The 14,444-nt window shown below is 32.9% G+C and overlaps 3 protein-coding genes across 7 annotated transcripts in view; 1 reads left to right on the top strand and 2 right to left on the bottom strand.

The window, feature by feature from the left end:
• Window positions 1-145: 145 nt before the first annotated feature.
• On the bottom strand, window positions 146-3,051 carry LOC124442462 (S-methyl-5'-thioadenosine phosphorylase-like). Of its 2 annotated transcripts, none has more exons than XM_046992978.1 (7): window positions 2,790-3,051; window positions 2,090-2,176; window positions 1,553-1,611; window positions 1,188-1,458; window positions 824-1,063; window positions 619-741; window positions 146-283 (listed from the first exon to the last, which is right to left on the bottom strand). In XM_046992978.1, exons 1-7 carry the CDS (start codon window positions 2,799-2,801, stop codon window positions 254-256), a joined length of 822 nt encoding a protein of 273 aa, XP_046848934.1. In that variant the 5' UTR covers window positions 2,802-3,051; the 3' UTR covers window positions 146-253. The 2 variants fall into 2 exon arrangements, with proteins under 2 accessions (XP_046848934.1, XP_046848925.1); XM_046992969.1 differs by lacking the exon at window positions 2,790-3,051 and adding an exon at window positions 2,592-2,718.
• Window positions 3,052-3,101: 50 nt separating this feature from the next.
• On the bottom strand, window positions 3,102-6,523 carry LOC124437810 (uncharacterized protein C7orf31-like). Its single transcript, XM_046987738.1, has 7 exons — window positions 6,272-6,523; window positions 5,949-6,128; window positions 5,751-5,822; window positions 5,359-5,388; window positions 4,990-5,269; window positions 4,515-4,751; window positions 3,102-3,886 (listed from the first exon to the last, which is right to left on the bottom strand). Exons 1-7 carry the CDS (start codon window positions 6,385-6,387, stop codon window positions 3,263-3,265), a joined length of 1,539 nt encoding a protein of 512 aa, XP_046843694.1. The 5' UTR covers window positions 6,388-6,523; the 3' UTR covers window positions 3,102-3,262.
• Window positions 6,524-8,245: 1,722 nt separating this feature from the next.
• LOC124433819 (calpain-7-like) overlaps window positions 8,246-14,444 on the top strand; it is a 13,021-nt gene continuing 6,822 nt past the window's right edge. For all 4 annotated transcript variants that reach the window (XM_046983637.1, XM_046983624.1, XM_046983616.1 and 1 more), the window contains exons 1-15: window positions 8,246-8,483; window positions 8,895-8,935; window positions 9,071-9,187; window positions 9,439-9,506; window positions 9,831-9,968; window positions 10,047-10,136; window positions 10,368-10,430; window positions 10,604-10,667; window positions 10,765-10,850; window positions 11,165-11,258; window positions 11,507-11,617; window positions 12,327-12,362; window positions 12,524-12,641; window positions 13,613-13,722; window positions 13,796-13,846. In XM_046983637.1, coding sequence (XP_046839593.1) covers window positions 8,270-8,483; window positions 8,895-8,935; window positions 9,071-9,187; window positions 9,439-9,506; window positions 9,831-9,968; window positions 10,047-10,136; window positions 10,368-10,430; window positions 10,604-10,667; window positions 10,765-10,850; window positions 11,165-11,258; window positions 11,507-11,617; window positions 12,327-12,362; window positions 12,524-12,641; window positions 13,613-13,722; window positions 13,796-13,846 — 1,401 coding nt within the window. In that variant the 5' untranslated portion in view covers window positions 8,246-8,269. The remainder of the gene's footprint in view (window positions 8,484-8,894; window positions 8,936-9,070; window positions 9,188-9,438; window positions 9,507-9,830; window positions 9,969-10,046; window positions 10,137-10,367; window positions 10,431-10,603; window positions 10,668-10,764; window positions 10,851-11,164; window positions 11,259-11,506; window positions 11,618-12,326; window positions 12,363-12,523; window positions 12,642-13,612; window positions 13,723-13,795; window positions 13,847-14,444) is intronic.

The raw sequence follows: 14,444 nt of genomic DNA, 5'->3' as shown, positions 1-14,444 counted from the left end.
AATGACTTCAGAGAAATGTCAAATAGAGAGCAGGAAGAGCAGAGATTCAGAGAATAGCCCAGGGTTTCAAGAATCCAGGGAGCAAAAAGTGTTGCAATTACCATAAATATTTTTCTAGATATTGCAATAGATAACAGTAGACATGTTTTGCAAGTAAGAGTTTCATATTTTTTAATTTCATTCTATTACAAAATTTGTATAACCTAGGTGTTCGTGATTCAGATTCAGTACATTTCTTGCAAGGTAACTCAATTCATCTCCATAAGTGCATTTTAATACAGTCCTAAAACCAGAAATACATTAGGTCTTATGATAAGTGAAAACATTGAACAAACAATGTCCATTAATAGAAAAACACGACTTTCGCAATAACTTATTAAGTAAAAATTAAAGTGTTGCTGGCCGAGTATGTACTATGAACTCATCCGTTTAATGACTTTTCATAAGAATCATTAAATTCAATTAATGACCATTCTGTCTGTTACCTGTGCAACTACTATTCTTAGCAAACTAACATTGTCATCAACGCATATATATTATATCGTCATCTACGTACTTAAGCAACTTAAGTGGGGGAACTGTTGTGAAATGTTTTTTATTACGTTGCATTGACCTAACCTTTAACTGCAGTTCTTCTTTGCTCCAATTTCTTTCTGCAATCTTTGGAATTGCGGCGACAATCAACCGAATAGCTTTATCAATATTTTCTTTGAATATTTCTAACACAGAATCTACGCTAACCTAAACAAAACATCCAAACAAAACATAAAGTCCATAACATTGAACTTGAATAAATGAATATAAACAAAGTAAATTGACTGACCACCACACCATCATCTTTCCAACAGTCGTAATCAGTGACTAAACACACAGTAGAGTAAAGAACTCCTATTTCTTTTGCTAAGCATACTTCAGGAACAGTTGTCATGTTTATTATATCACAACCCCAGCTTTGAAACAGTTTACTTTCAGCTTTGGACGAAAACCGAGGACCTTCAATAGTGACAACCGTACCCTTTGTGTGACAATGAATACCCAAAGTTTTTGAAGATTCTATCAAAATCTGAGAAAAGAACACAAGCTATGTATAAGATTAATGTCTAATGATCTATTTATTCAAATTCAAACCATGAAAAGTAAAAACTAATTGTGAACGAAAGATATGCACAACTACAATCTTCAGGTACCTGTCTTAAAGGTTCACAGAATGGTTTGTCCATTGGAATATGACAAACACCTTCCAAATGCCCACTTTGACCATCATAAAATGTTGATGGACGCTTTGTTGTTCTGTCAATAAACTGATCAATGATAACCAAGTCTCCAGGATGACACTTCTCCTGCAAAGACCCACAAGCACTAGTAGCTATAACATGGGTGCATCCTGCTTTCTTTAATGCATAAATGTTTGCTCTGTAGTTGATATTTGTTGGCATCAAGCTATGTTTTTTATCATGCCTAAACAAGAAATAATATCTAAGCTATAAATTAATACATATAAAAATATTTTGATCAATAACAAAACTAGCATATTTTTCAGGAATAATTTTACCTTGGTAGCAGCACACATTCAACACCATTGATCTTACCAAATGATAGCACATCTGATGGCTGAAAAATACAAAATATATGCATAATTAGACAGCACAATATTTTCAACACAGTTTTTAATATGATCAATTGAGACACAGTTTTTATGTAAAGCATACATAGCATACAAAGATTGAAGATTGAAAAGTTGGGCAAATTTTAAACATAATTTGGCAAAAATAGTGCAGAATCTTCATTGTGAGATAGGGAAAATATTTATCCCCCCCCCCACACACACACACAAATGATAGCTCCTGTATGCCTATGAAAGCATACAAGACAAAGCCAGAGACATCATATACCACTAGAAATTGTCTTATAATTCAATAAAAAAAATCACCAGCTAATCTAAACTGTTCTACTCTCTTCAAAATCATATTATCATTTAAACAGTGTTCTCATTAATTTGATAGATTCATACATGGGTATCGATATGACTAACTTGCCAATATACATAGACGGGTGGTTTTCTTACTATATCACCATAACAATACATCACCTTGCCATATGGTGTGTTGTACTCTTTTTCTACCTTATCTTCAAATAGGTTTAGATCATTTAGACCTGATCCACAGATAATTCCAATCTAGATGATAAGTTTAAGACACATATAATTAATTTGTACTGTGATAAAAATATGCCATACTGGTAGCAAGGTAATTGTTTAAGTTAATCAAGCAATAAAGTTCTTCATATATTTTAGGTCTTTGCCATCCAAGCAGAGAGTCACTAATGTGTCTGCAACATTGGGGTTGCTAAGTTTATGACATTTTGCATTAATATAATGACAAATACATGAAGTATTTTTGCATTGGGACTTCAGAAATCATCTAATTTGAAGGAGCTTTAGAAATCAACGAGCAATACTCAAAGCAAAAAATTATAAGAAATATGCTACATAACATATAAATTTTGACTGTAATTGTATTTTGCAAGGTTTATTTTCAATTGTGAAATATTGTTAACATTTGTTACAACAAAAATTGCAGACGAAACATTACACGATACAACTTGCAAGAGGATACAAGGATGGCACCAAGCGGCTTTCGAAAAAACTGGGTTTGCAATATGCGATGTAATCTCTTGATTCGAATTCTCGTGATTATTGACATTTCAAACGAAACAACCCTTACAACGATGCAAAGAAATAATATTTTTCATTCACTGCCACACGAGAAAATAAAAAAAAACGAACAAACCTTTACTGGCATGGTTTAATATCTTTTCGATTCTCAAACGTGACACTATATGGAAGTATAGTTAGTATATTATGTTCGAGCTTCGAACATTGTACCAATCAAATTTATATTACAGTGAAGCCGGTTGCCAACAAGTACAATACACGAACACAAATAGAAGTACACGAACACAAATAGAGGTACACGAACATAAATAGAAGTACACGAACACAATTAGAAGCACACGAACACAAATAGAAGTACACGAACACAAATAGAAGCACACGAACACAAATAGAAGCACACGAACACAAATAGAAGCACACGAACTCAAATATCAGATCTTGATTTTCTCTATCAGACAGTAAAGTTTTACCTAAATGAAGTATAGTAACAGCACTTTTTTATCAAAAGTTTGATGTATTTTTTATTATTAAAAAGTGACCATCGTCTAATTGACTTAGCCATTGACTTCTGTTGATAGTTTATATGAGTCATCCATGGAAATAGTAACTATGTTGTCCAGTTTCTCGAATCACGTGACGTTTCTCATTAAGAGTAATGCGAGTGTCGGGTGTTCTACGAAGGTCTGGAGCATTTTCTGGATATTCATTGTGGAATTTTTTATGAATTGCAGATTTGAAATAATTGTCTTGTAAAAAACGCAATTCATTTCGTAGAGACACTCCTGAAATACCCGTGGTGCTTGGTCTGGAGAGCGTTGGAAATGAACGAGGGAATAGAATTTCAGCATTTTGTCGTTTATCACGTTGTTCAGACAAAACCTTTCGTCCATCTCCAGCCATAGACAGTTGTGTGCTAAGATTCCAGCCTTCGCTAATGTTTTCGGAGATCTTTTTGATATTAGTTTTTAGCTTTCCTGTGTTATAATTCGATTTAGTCAGGTCACCATCGCAAACTGTCACTCTTTCACTGAATTTCACGCTCTTGTTGTGCTTCGTTTGACGGGAGTCCTTCGATGATGTTGCACAACGCATAATTGAAATTGGCGTTTGAGTAATTGATGCATCCATATCCAAGTCATAATCGTTTGTGTAGTTTGTGCATTGTTGATTACAGTGCTTTTCTTTTGTTTTATATGGCTCAACCAATCTAGTCTAAAGTATGCAAAAAATGGAGAATGTTAGCCAACTGTTAAGATCATATGATGTTTATTTAATTTTATCCGCTTTTGAGAAATGTGAATTAAATGAAAAAAATTGATCTTGATGGGCGAAACATTTCCGAGAAAGCACTTTGCATTTTTCAAGTTTGGGAACTACTAAATTAGCAATGAAAATAAACCTTCATATAAAGATAAATGTTGAAACAAAAGGCTGATCATCATCTTATATGGTTTCGTGGTCTCATTATAGACTTAATTCTCGTGATTTCGACCTCTTTACCTTATGGTTTTATAATATATATCATAAAATTTGTGATTGTCATATGACTGTGAATGATTTTGGTGACTATTCTAACGAATAGCATTGTCTTCTAATTGCCAGCCTGTGTATTGTGGCTGTCCTATATTAATTTCAAAAGATATAACGATAATTCACCTTCATGTACGTAGTTCTTTTGACAATCATCGTATTTTGTTATATTGTATTGGTTTAATAGTATTTATTTTAACCAGAGAAGAAAAAGAAAAGATTCGCAACATCTACAAAACCGTGCAAATTCTTATGCAAAATTTGACGATGGAATGGGAGTCTACATTATATGATTTCATATTTCTTGTACCTCTTTATCTTTTACTTCACCGCATTTACTGTCAGAATTAGGTGAACTTTTATGTCGGCCGTTAAAGTCTTGTGAGAATACTGTTCTCCCAGTAAGTTGGTGAATTATATGTTGTTGTGCTTCTGCAGTCTTTTGTGACACGGAAAGGTTTGGATGTCGATCCCAAAAGTCAGGTTTAACCGATGTAGGTGGGGTAGGATAAAACTTCTGTTTAGGAAGATCAAGACCTTTGCGTAGCTTAAAGCAAACCATAGAACATCAATGCGTGAACACTTTTTGTTGAATCTAGTTAATTACAGCTTTTAATCATTGTTCTGGGTGATTTTTAATAATCTAGGTAAATACATGTTTTAAATCTCGCTTTAATCATTTGGTTATCATTGTAATAAACATTTGTTGCATCATGAAAATTACACACATGCTCATTGTACTTGAATACATATAAAAACAAAACACTAGAAGACACTGAGTTTACCTGATCGAAACTGTGTCCATGCCACTGAAATGGCTTCCTTTTGTAATTTCTTGAAACATCGACAATTTCACGTCGATGTGGAAAGCCTTTTATCTTTTCTGCAACAACTAAATCTTTTGTAGCAGATGCTGCAGTAGATGGTAAAGATGTGGATTGTTTTAAAGCCAGTCGCCCATTTTTAGTGTTGTCCGGTGAGTCTTGTGAAGGGAATAATGCAAACTTTGGGCAGTGAGAATTTTGAGGATGCTCTGCCGGATAAGGAAGATTTATGGAACGAAGACTGCAAAAAATTGAGATCAATGAGTAGTGGCTAAAAAGCTGACGGAAATACTGGATGTTTGCACTTTTAAGAGTCGTATTAGCTTTTACCTCAAATCAACCTTGTTACTACTTGGAATTCTGCAAAGAAGTTGCAACTTACAATTTGCTTATGATGATCTTTATAACTTTTAGCTTGAATATTCGGTAATGTATTTTCATAGAGGATGTCATGCCTTCTTTGTAAGAACATATAGATCAAACTTTCAACGAAAGTACGTTATAGACAGTGGCGCGGGCAGGATTTTATTTATAAGAGGGGTAAAAAAACTCTCAAAATGTCACATACATATTTTACGCATCTTTTGATATCACTGACATACATAAAGACCTTATCATGGGAAATATTTGGAGTTGGGTAAAAGACTAAGTGTTTAAAACAAATATAATGATATTGCTGCAGCTATATACATGCTAAGTCGACACAAAAAATGATAACTCACAATTCATCTGTTTGTCTGACTTGACTCTTTTTTGATGGAGTAACGTTGTATTTAACATCAATAGGAAAATACCTGTCAGAGCAACAATTCTTTACTACATATTGACATATTGCAATAGATCATGCCATGTCATGCTATATATAATTCTAGTCACATAATCATATCCAGCTGCTCAAAGGTAATGATGACGTACAGTACCTGCCGTAAGATAGTTCACCTCCTCCAAAATGCTTATGAGTTTTATTCAAATGGTTTTGAGAAAACTGATGACTGATTTCTGAAGACAAATCTTTGCAGTCTGAATCCTTAAGAAGACTATTATCTCCCCAACGGGGTCTAGTAAACCACGTTTGCTTTTTGTGAATATAATCATTGTACCTAAAATGAAAATGAAATGCAGTTTTTATTGTCAGTGCTTACGAGGATTCAATTGTAAATCGACTTTATAAATATAGGATTCTTTGAAGAAATCATATTTCAGGGCCTGCATTTCAAAATGAGAAATTTTCTTTCATACTTACGATTTTTTGTGGTTGGTAATTCGATTCGAGTGAAATGGCGTATGAACTTGAGATGACTGAAATGTTTTAGATAAATGATTGCTTCCTTGAAAAGGTGTTTCGGAAACAGTATTCATGCTTTCACTACAATCAACATCAAAGATTTTAATACATATTTTCTGAAAAAATATTCAAATGACGCAAAATTTTTTCAAGAAATGTTTCAAGTCGATAAACCGTTTCCAACTGTCGCCGTAAGTTCTGTTTGCTAAACAGAACGTCTGCCAAACATAAACTCCTAGGAAACCGACGAGTGTGGTCTGAATGTTACGAAAACAAAACGATTTATTATGGTTAATTATAACGTAAAATGTATAAGAAGTTAATGAAAATATTGCAGGTGTTTACTTTCGTCTTCAACAGTTTGTGCAATATATTTAAGAAGATTAACCACCTGCAAAGGTGTTTAAAGGTACAAATGTTTTAAATTTATTCAGTTAATATGTAGAGTAACCTGGACTTATCATTTGTATATCACAACCACGGTGCTGAATTTGATTTGCATTTGCTTGACATTTGGTGTATTTTGTAATTGCTCGTTTGGTTGGTCCAAAAGTCCAAAAGTAAAAACAGTTTGTGAAAGCCTGGGATCTTGGGATCAGTTCAATACCAAATTTATGAATTTTCGAGGGAAACTTTTTCGGGAATATTGTTGATTTATCAAGCGCTGTTTGTCGAGTTGCACGTTTTTGTGATGTCCTCGCTCAACCGACTCTTACTCGAATATATGTTGGTATTTGTGTGTTTTTTATCGTTTACTGCAGGGGTCTCCAAACTACGGCCTGCGGGCCAGATGCGGCCCGTTGGGCCTCTCAATCCGGCCCGCAGAGACACTTAAGAAAGCCAATTTCACCACTCACATTGAGAAAACTGAACAGACTAATTGTGATTTTGTTATGATATTACACTTGGTTGAAATTTAACCTTTAAATTTTGAATAAATATTTTCTTAACTAATGAAGCTTGTGTTATGTACTTCGTTTTATTAAAATATTCGCTCTTTGACCAGCGTTATACGATTCGTCGGCCCTCAACAAGCTGGATGAAAGTCATGTGGCCCTCTAGGTGTAAAGTTTGGAGACCCCTGGTTTACTGCATACAACTGCATATCCAACAAATGGTTCATCCTCCCTGATGCGCTAATCTTGCTCTATTATTCTAATTCTCTTTTCTCGTAAACGATTTGTAGTAGCCATGTTTATATGTGTAATTTTCATGCCGAGGAGAATTTTTAAGAGTTTGGAAACAAGCTATTACAAATGTCCATTATACAACAATGAAATTTATTGGTATTTTGTTGGTGAAACGTACCAGCAGTACTGTTGTAGAACTAGAAAATGAGTGTTTTTGTGTTACAGACGCTAAGATCTATTTCTTCAACAAATATTACAATTAATAAATTGGAGTGTTACCATTATTGATTTAAAAAAACAACTTATGTTTCATATTCCATAGATAACCATATTGCAAGTGTTTATTTTTTTAGTTGTATTGAATGTAATCAGAAAAACAGGAAAATAAATAGTAGCGGATGGCAGAAGGAAAACTCTGCCATAAGCGTTTTGGAGATTTTATTATTGGGAGGGGTGGCCCGGCAGCGTAGCTTGCTTTCTCAAAAATATTACGCCTTAACAAATGCAGAATAAGTATTTTAATTCGATTAATCGTGAACAAAGACGTCATTTTTGCACTGGAAGTAAGAAACCATTATCGTAACGTTTTCCCCAAAGTCTCTGATGAATTTTACTACAGCATCCAATGATTTTGGTGCTTATGCTTGACCATCTATACCACATAACCTGAACCACAACTACATTGACGAATACGAGTGTTCTAACCTTCTAACTTCGATTCCTGTGATATGTAAATCACCGTAAATGTCGTAAACCGTTAAATGGCATAAAGATTATCGAATCGGGTGAATAAACTGAATATACAAAACAATTTAATACGTAGATAATGGTGGACGTTCAGTCGTTATGTGATGATGGCAAAAAGTTTGCTACTGAAGCAGTGAAATATGATCAAGCTGGTGACATAGAGCAAGCAATATTTTTTTATTCAGAAGCTTCTGATGCTCTTTTAAAGGCTTGCTCCGCCGATGAGAGTTTGAATGTTCGTAATACAGTTAAAAAGTATATTGCTCGTGCGGAAGAATTACATAAATACAAAGGTGAATTAAATATATTAAATCATCAAATGATCAAGTCATTAACAATTTGCCATTTGAAGAACTGTGTATTTTAATATGGTTTGCCCGTCATTGACTATAGTGATCTTGTAAACTGACTTTCAATTTTCACAATTACTAGAACAATCTAAAGTTTATAGTAAAGTGTGAATAAATTGTAAGACAAAACTATTTTTTTCTCAGCATAAATTATTATGACCAGTTTTCTCACAATGTAAGATTGGAACGAGATATTATATACGTATGCAGTAAAGAAATAATAAAAGCGTTTTTGTCGCACAATTTATTGCTGAATTATAATTTTTGTGATGATCAATAAAGGAAGGATGCAAATATTTTAACTACACTTAAACGGAAAAACTTATTTTAAATGCTTTTTCATTTTTTTTGTAGGCAATGATAATGAAAAGAAACCTCTAAAGTCATCACAACAGGTAGCAAAAATTTGATTCTTTGCTGTACTTTTGAAAATGTAAAAGTGATAAAAATTTCAAGTTTTGTGATCTTAGTTGCATATTATACACAAGCCGAAATTTTTCTTCATTAATTGTCAATTGCATCACATGTAGAAAGATTTGGAGAAAGCACATTTCTTCCTTCAACAAGGCCTTGCTGAAGATGAGAAGGGTAGAAAAGATGAGGCAATACCGTTGTACACAAATGCTGCAGATATATGCCTAAAGGCTGTATGTTGTTTTTATTCTGAAGTATATTATGATGATATTTTTACTATAAACCAAACTTGTTGAGATACATGAATGACATCCATATTGACATCCTTTATATATGGGTGAATTTAATCAAACATGTTGTTTCATATTGTCATTTTTTGCGGGAGTCTGTCGTAATTCTTCATTGAAATTTTGAGAAAGCTTTTCATCATGAATCTTCAGATGTTTTTTTTCATCAATCTTATGACTTCACAATCTATGTGTAGTGTAAAGGGCTAGAAGAAGGAGATTTAAAGTCCAAACTACAATCTTTGGCAAGAAATGCTATTGAAAGGTAGAGATTATGTATCCCCTTAGTCTATTAAGTTATCATTTATTCCCGGTGGCCAGTTCAAGGGCTTTATGTTGACATTAAAGATAAACCTTTTTAAATTGCAAAGCTCAGTTGAACAAATTTTCTTTTCATTATATTTCGGAAGCGCTAGGTTAATTATGCATTTAAAATAAACAAAACATGTTTATTTTAAAAAAAATTGTTGTTTATTTTAATTTCATAATTTCATTGTATGTTGAACTCAACTGTAGACACATTGAAGCACATAATCTGATATTTTTAAGCATATATTGATATAAATTGAATTTTTTTTATTTAACACAGGGCAGAGGCAATCAAGAGTAAATCACCAGCAAAAAAGGATACTCAGCTACAATCATCACTGCCATCAACATCAAGTGGAAATCAAAACAAAATCAGCAAAAAGCCATCACTGACAGACAAGGAGCTTGAGGTGTTAAAGTAAGTTTGTCTGCCCATTTTGATTACAGAAAAGAATGTCATTCCTTGACTATCGGATGTATCATTAATTTTTGTAAGGAAAACCTCTTATATTAATGGAAAGAAATATCTTCCATGGTTGGATATTGATGTTAGAGAAAAGTTTGATTATGTTCTGGATATGTTCAGGTTTTTAATATGTATCCTTGCTGCTGTGTTAGTGCACTGCATGCTCATTCACAATTTTTACAAAAGATTTCTCTTTGCAGTTAGTTACAAATATTATCTATTTGAAATTCATCACAAAGTGCATTAATAGCAATTACTAAACATTATGTACAGCATCAACTTCTATTGCTTACTGTCTAGTGATCCAGTAAACATTATGTACAGCATCAACTTCTATTGCTTACTGTCTAGTGATCCAGATGGAAATCTCCCACTTTCTGTGAAACAAAAATCACGATTTGTAAAATGGGTAAGGTATGTGCTGTGTGACCATGCTTCTTTGGCCAGGCAACATATTCATTTTGTTTGTATAAAATATATAATTTAAATCATTTCGGCTTGTGAGGATTATTTTTTACCATTAATCTGACATCTCAATAACTGAAATATGGTTTTATTTAATTCCTTTTTACTATTTCGTTGTATAGGCCAAGTGAACTGACTGATAATCCAAAGATGATTTATGCCATCTCAAGTTTAAGTATCCGTCAGGTAGAGATCTTCTGTGGCTATAGTTATGTAACATTTTTAATTATGATCAGTGTGTAAGGTTTAAAAAATGCATTGTTTTTCATTTTTGCCATTTCAGACTGTAGTTACAGATTGTTCCTTCGTTGCGTCATTAGCGATTTCTGCGGCTTATGAACGAAAATTCCGAAAAAGGATTATCACAAAGTGAGCACAAGGCTACAAGAAATTGTCTCTATTCATCTTTTTAATCAAAAGAAGCACATTTATAAAGTGTTTTTTACGTTACTTGAAAGACGAATGCGTAAAAATTCTCAGTTTCAAGAACTAACGTACTAGTTTTTTAAATATTTTCCTTAAAATTTTTGGTGTGTTTTCATAAAGTAAAATTTCTGGTACTCAGATTTCCATGTATGTATTAACAAGATGCTATAAATTAGCGTTATTTTAAAGAGGCCGTCGTTGAAATCTTCAATGAAATTTTGTCAAATCTTGGAATCTTTAATTGTGTTGTATTTTAGGATCATATATCCACAAAACAGAAATGGAGATCCGGTAATTAATCCATCTGGAAAATATATGATCAAACTTTGGGTGAATGGTGTTTCTCGAAAGGTATATGGTTTTAATTTTTCTGTATTTTATACCCAAAACTAACGAACGTTTTTAAACCTCAATGTGTACGAAAAATACAGAGGTGAGAGGTTGATGTCAATGGTAGACCTGGAAATGTTATGTCTTAAGGATGAGGCCCCCTCCTCCCCCATAATATGTCCTTAAGTGTCCGCCTCTGATAGCACCACATGTCCAACGACGATCTTCAGATGAAATAAAACATTTACGTAGATACTTCTACTTTAAAGATAATTATTGATGATAAACTACCTCTGGGTGATGATGGTAAATTGTTGTGCTCATATTCTATGAACAAGAATGAAATGTGGGTGAGCTTGATTGAAAAAGCCTATCTCAAGGTGTGATATGTTATGATGTTATTTTTACGTAGTCTAGTGATAAAAAAGTTATGATGTTATTTTTACATAGTCCAGTGATAAAAAAGTTATGATGTTATTTTTACATAGTCCAGTGATAAAAAAGTTATGATGTTATTTTTACATAGTCTAGTGATAAAAAAGTTATGATGTTATTTTTACATAGTCTAGTGATAAAAAAGTTATGATGTTATTTTTACATAGTCCAGTGATAAAAAATTTATGATGTTATTTTTACATAGTCTAGTGATAAAAAGTTATGATGTTATTTTTACATAGTCCAGTGATAAAAATTTATGATGTTATTTTACATAGTCCAGTGATAAAAATTTATGATGTTATTTTTACATAGTCCAGTGATAAAAATTTATGATGTTATTTTACATAGTCTAGTGATAAAAAGTTATGATGTTATTTTACATAGTCCAGTGATAAAAAGTTATAATGTTATTTTACATAGTCCAGTGATAAAAAGTTATGATGTTATTTTTACATAGTCTAGTGATAAAAAAGTTATGATGTTATTTTTACATAGTCCAGTGATAAAAAAGTTATGATGTTATTTTTACATAGTCCAGTGATAAAAAAGTTATGATGTTATTTTTACATAGTCCAGTGATAAAAAAGTTATGATGTCATTTTTATATCGTTTAGTGATAAAACAAAATAGTGAGAGTGGTTTTTCTTATAGGTTATGGGGGGTTATGATTTCCCTGGTTCAAACTCGGTACGTGTGTGTTTAATATATTTATATATCAATGTTATTTTACATATTCATTTACGTATTCAAAGAACAAGCTTTATCGTCAATAAAAAGTATATGACAATAATTATCAAACTACACGTCGTACGTAAGAATGCTAATGATGTTTGTTATCTGTTTTCTAGAACATTGACCTTTATGCATTAACTGGATGGATACCAGAGCGTGTTTCAATAAAGTTGGATGACCCTGATGCTGAACTCGATACCCTCTTTAATCGTCTTTTCGTCGGCCTACACCAAGGTTAGTATATAAGCCCAGAATTGTCTACATATCATGTACTTTATTATGTATGATATGACAATCAATTTTATATATATGTCAATCGATCATTATACGTACGTTATACGTTTTTCCTTTTTAATACACGTTTTTCCTAATAAAGTAAATGCTTTGAAACCGAGAGTATCGTTACATGTTTGTGGATGTAGATTGTCCAGGTTAGTAGAGTCCTGAGAAGGACTGTTTTTGTTGTTGTTGACTGACGTTTCGACAAACTTAGCGGTAGTCATCTTCAGAGTTAAAGGAGGAGTAAAAGTCAGTCAACATCAACAACAACAGTTCTTCTCAGAACTCTACTAACCTGGACAATCTACATCCACAAACATGTATACATTTTTTCCTGAACATAGCTTGTTCAATATTAGACTGTATGTAATTGAAATTGCGGGACACTTGCGTGTTGCACTTGATCTCTGCTAGTCATGGGATTGTATCTCGAAAGATAAAACACGTATTAGTATTGTCTTACAATTTGCAGTCGTCATTCCCTTTTACGAATGACAGTGCTTCTTACATTATATTCTCTTCACATACAAATCTATGAACAGTTACCTGATTCGTTATTCCTTAAAAATAAATTTTCAGACATGTTGTATAAATTAAATCATAAGCAATGTTACATTTGATCAGTCGCGTTGCCAGCCCGTCCCGCTCCCGCGATGTAAATTTTCACTCATTGCAAAAAACAAGTTATTTTTAAAGAAATGAAAAATGATAATGCCCTGAAATTTACATCGCATACGTAACTAAAACATGCAGGTTGGCTTCGCTAAAATGTGAGTATAGATTACGTAGTTGGAAAAAAATATATTTGAACGGAATTTAGATAATTATACAATAATGAATATGTTATTTTGAAGAATTTATTCAAATATATATTTTTTCAGTAATTATGATCATATATTTATTTATATTATCTTATACACTACAAGGTGAATGTTTGATAACGGTTGCCACTGGTAATTTGGGTGATTTAGTCGCTGAACGAGCAGGTCTTGTTCCTACACATGCTTACGCTGTTTTGGATATTAGAAAAATAAAGGTAAAAACAAATAGGATTTTTGAAATTGATGTGACGACTGAGTAATTTTCTGGTGGGCGTTTTTTGGCACTAGAACCTGAAACTTTTGCAGCTCAAGAATCCATGGACGCATTTAAGATGGAAGGTAATTTCAACCGTTATGTTTTCTTTTTTTAAACTTTTCATCTTTAAAGCAGTATAGCTATATTTATATATTTTTTTGTATCTAAGTACTCCCTGTAGTCCATTTAATCTCGTTATTGCCCATTCGTCTTCCGAATTCATGTAATGTTAATACGTAATTATGAGCATTGCATGTATTAAGTCCCGCTCACACGATCCAACTTTTTCGGATCCTAAAAAAACGGATCGTGTGAACACATATACTGAGCTTCCGACAGTCGGATTCGTCAATCTAAAAAATCGGATGAAAATAAAACTTGCTCTATTTTCATCTGACTAGATCAGAGGATGCCGACTAGTCAAATTACATAGATTTGAAAAAGGCTTGGAAACAAGAACAAAAGTACAAAAAATATATCGATAAATTTACTGCATAGCACAAGTGGCTGTTCACACGGCTATAAATATACAAACGAATATAAATGTCAATACAATTATCGGACCGTCTGAACAAGCAACCAAAAGTCGGAACCGAAACAATTGGATCCGACAAAACGGATTGTCTGAACGGGCCTTTACTGTTATTTCCATTGTTGAATCATTCATTGTTGAACCATTGT

Source organism: Xenia sp. Carnegie-2017, unplaced genomic scaffold, assembly GCF_021976095.1.
Source record: "Xenia sp. Carnegie-2017 unplaced genomic scaffold, XeniaSp_v1 HiC_scaffold_1, whole genome shotgun sequence".
In the NCBI taxonomy this organism is placed as follows: domain Eukaryota; kingdom Metazoa; phylum Cnidaria; class Anthozoa; order Malacalcyonacea; family Xeniidae; genus Xenia; species Xenia sp. Carnegie-2017.
This window is presented reverse-complemented; position numbering and strand designations above follow the sequence as displayed.

Bases quoted from the DNA above. Each gene is read 5' to 3' on its own strand.
- LOC124442462 (XM_046992969.1), bottom strand. From the start codon at position 2,702: ATGTCAATAATCACGAGAATTCGAATCAAGAGATTACATCGCATATTG. The intron at 2,177-2,591 runs GTAATGTTTCGT...CTTATCATCTAG, and splicing joins CCTCTTGCAAGTTGTATCGT to ATTGGAATTATCTGTGGATC. The intron at 742-823 runs GTCAGTCAATTT...TGTTTTGTTTAG, and splicing joins GGAAAGATGATGGTGTGGTG to GTTAGCGTAGATTCTGTGTT.
- LOC124437810 (XM_046987738.1), bottom strand. From the start codon at position 6,387: ATGAATACTGTTTCCGAAACACCTTTTCAAGGAAGCAATCATTTATCT. The intron at 5,389-5,750 runs GTGAGTTATCAT...ACTTCTTTGCAG, and splicing joins GTCAGACAAACAGATGAATT to AATTCCAAGTAGTAACAAGG. The intron at 4,752-4,989 runs GTAAACTCAGTG...GTTTGCTTTAAG, and splicing joins ATGGACACAGTTTCGATCAG to CTACGCAAAGGTCTTGATCT.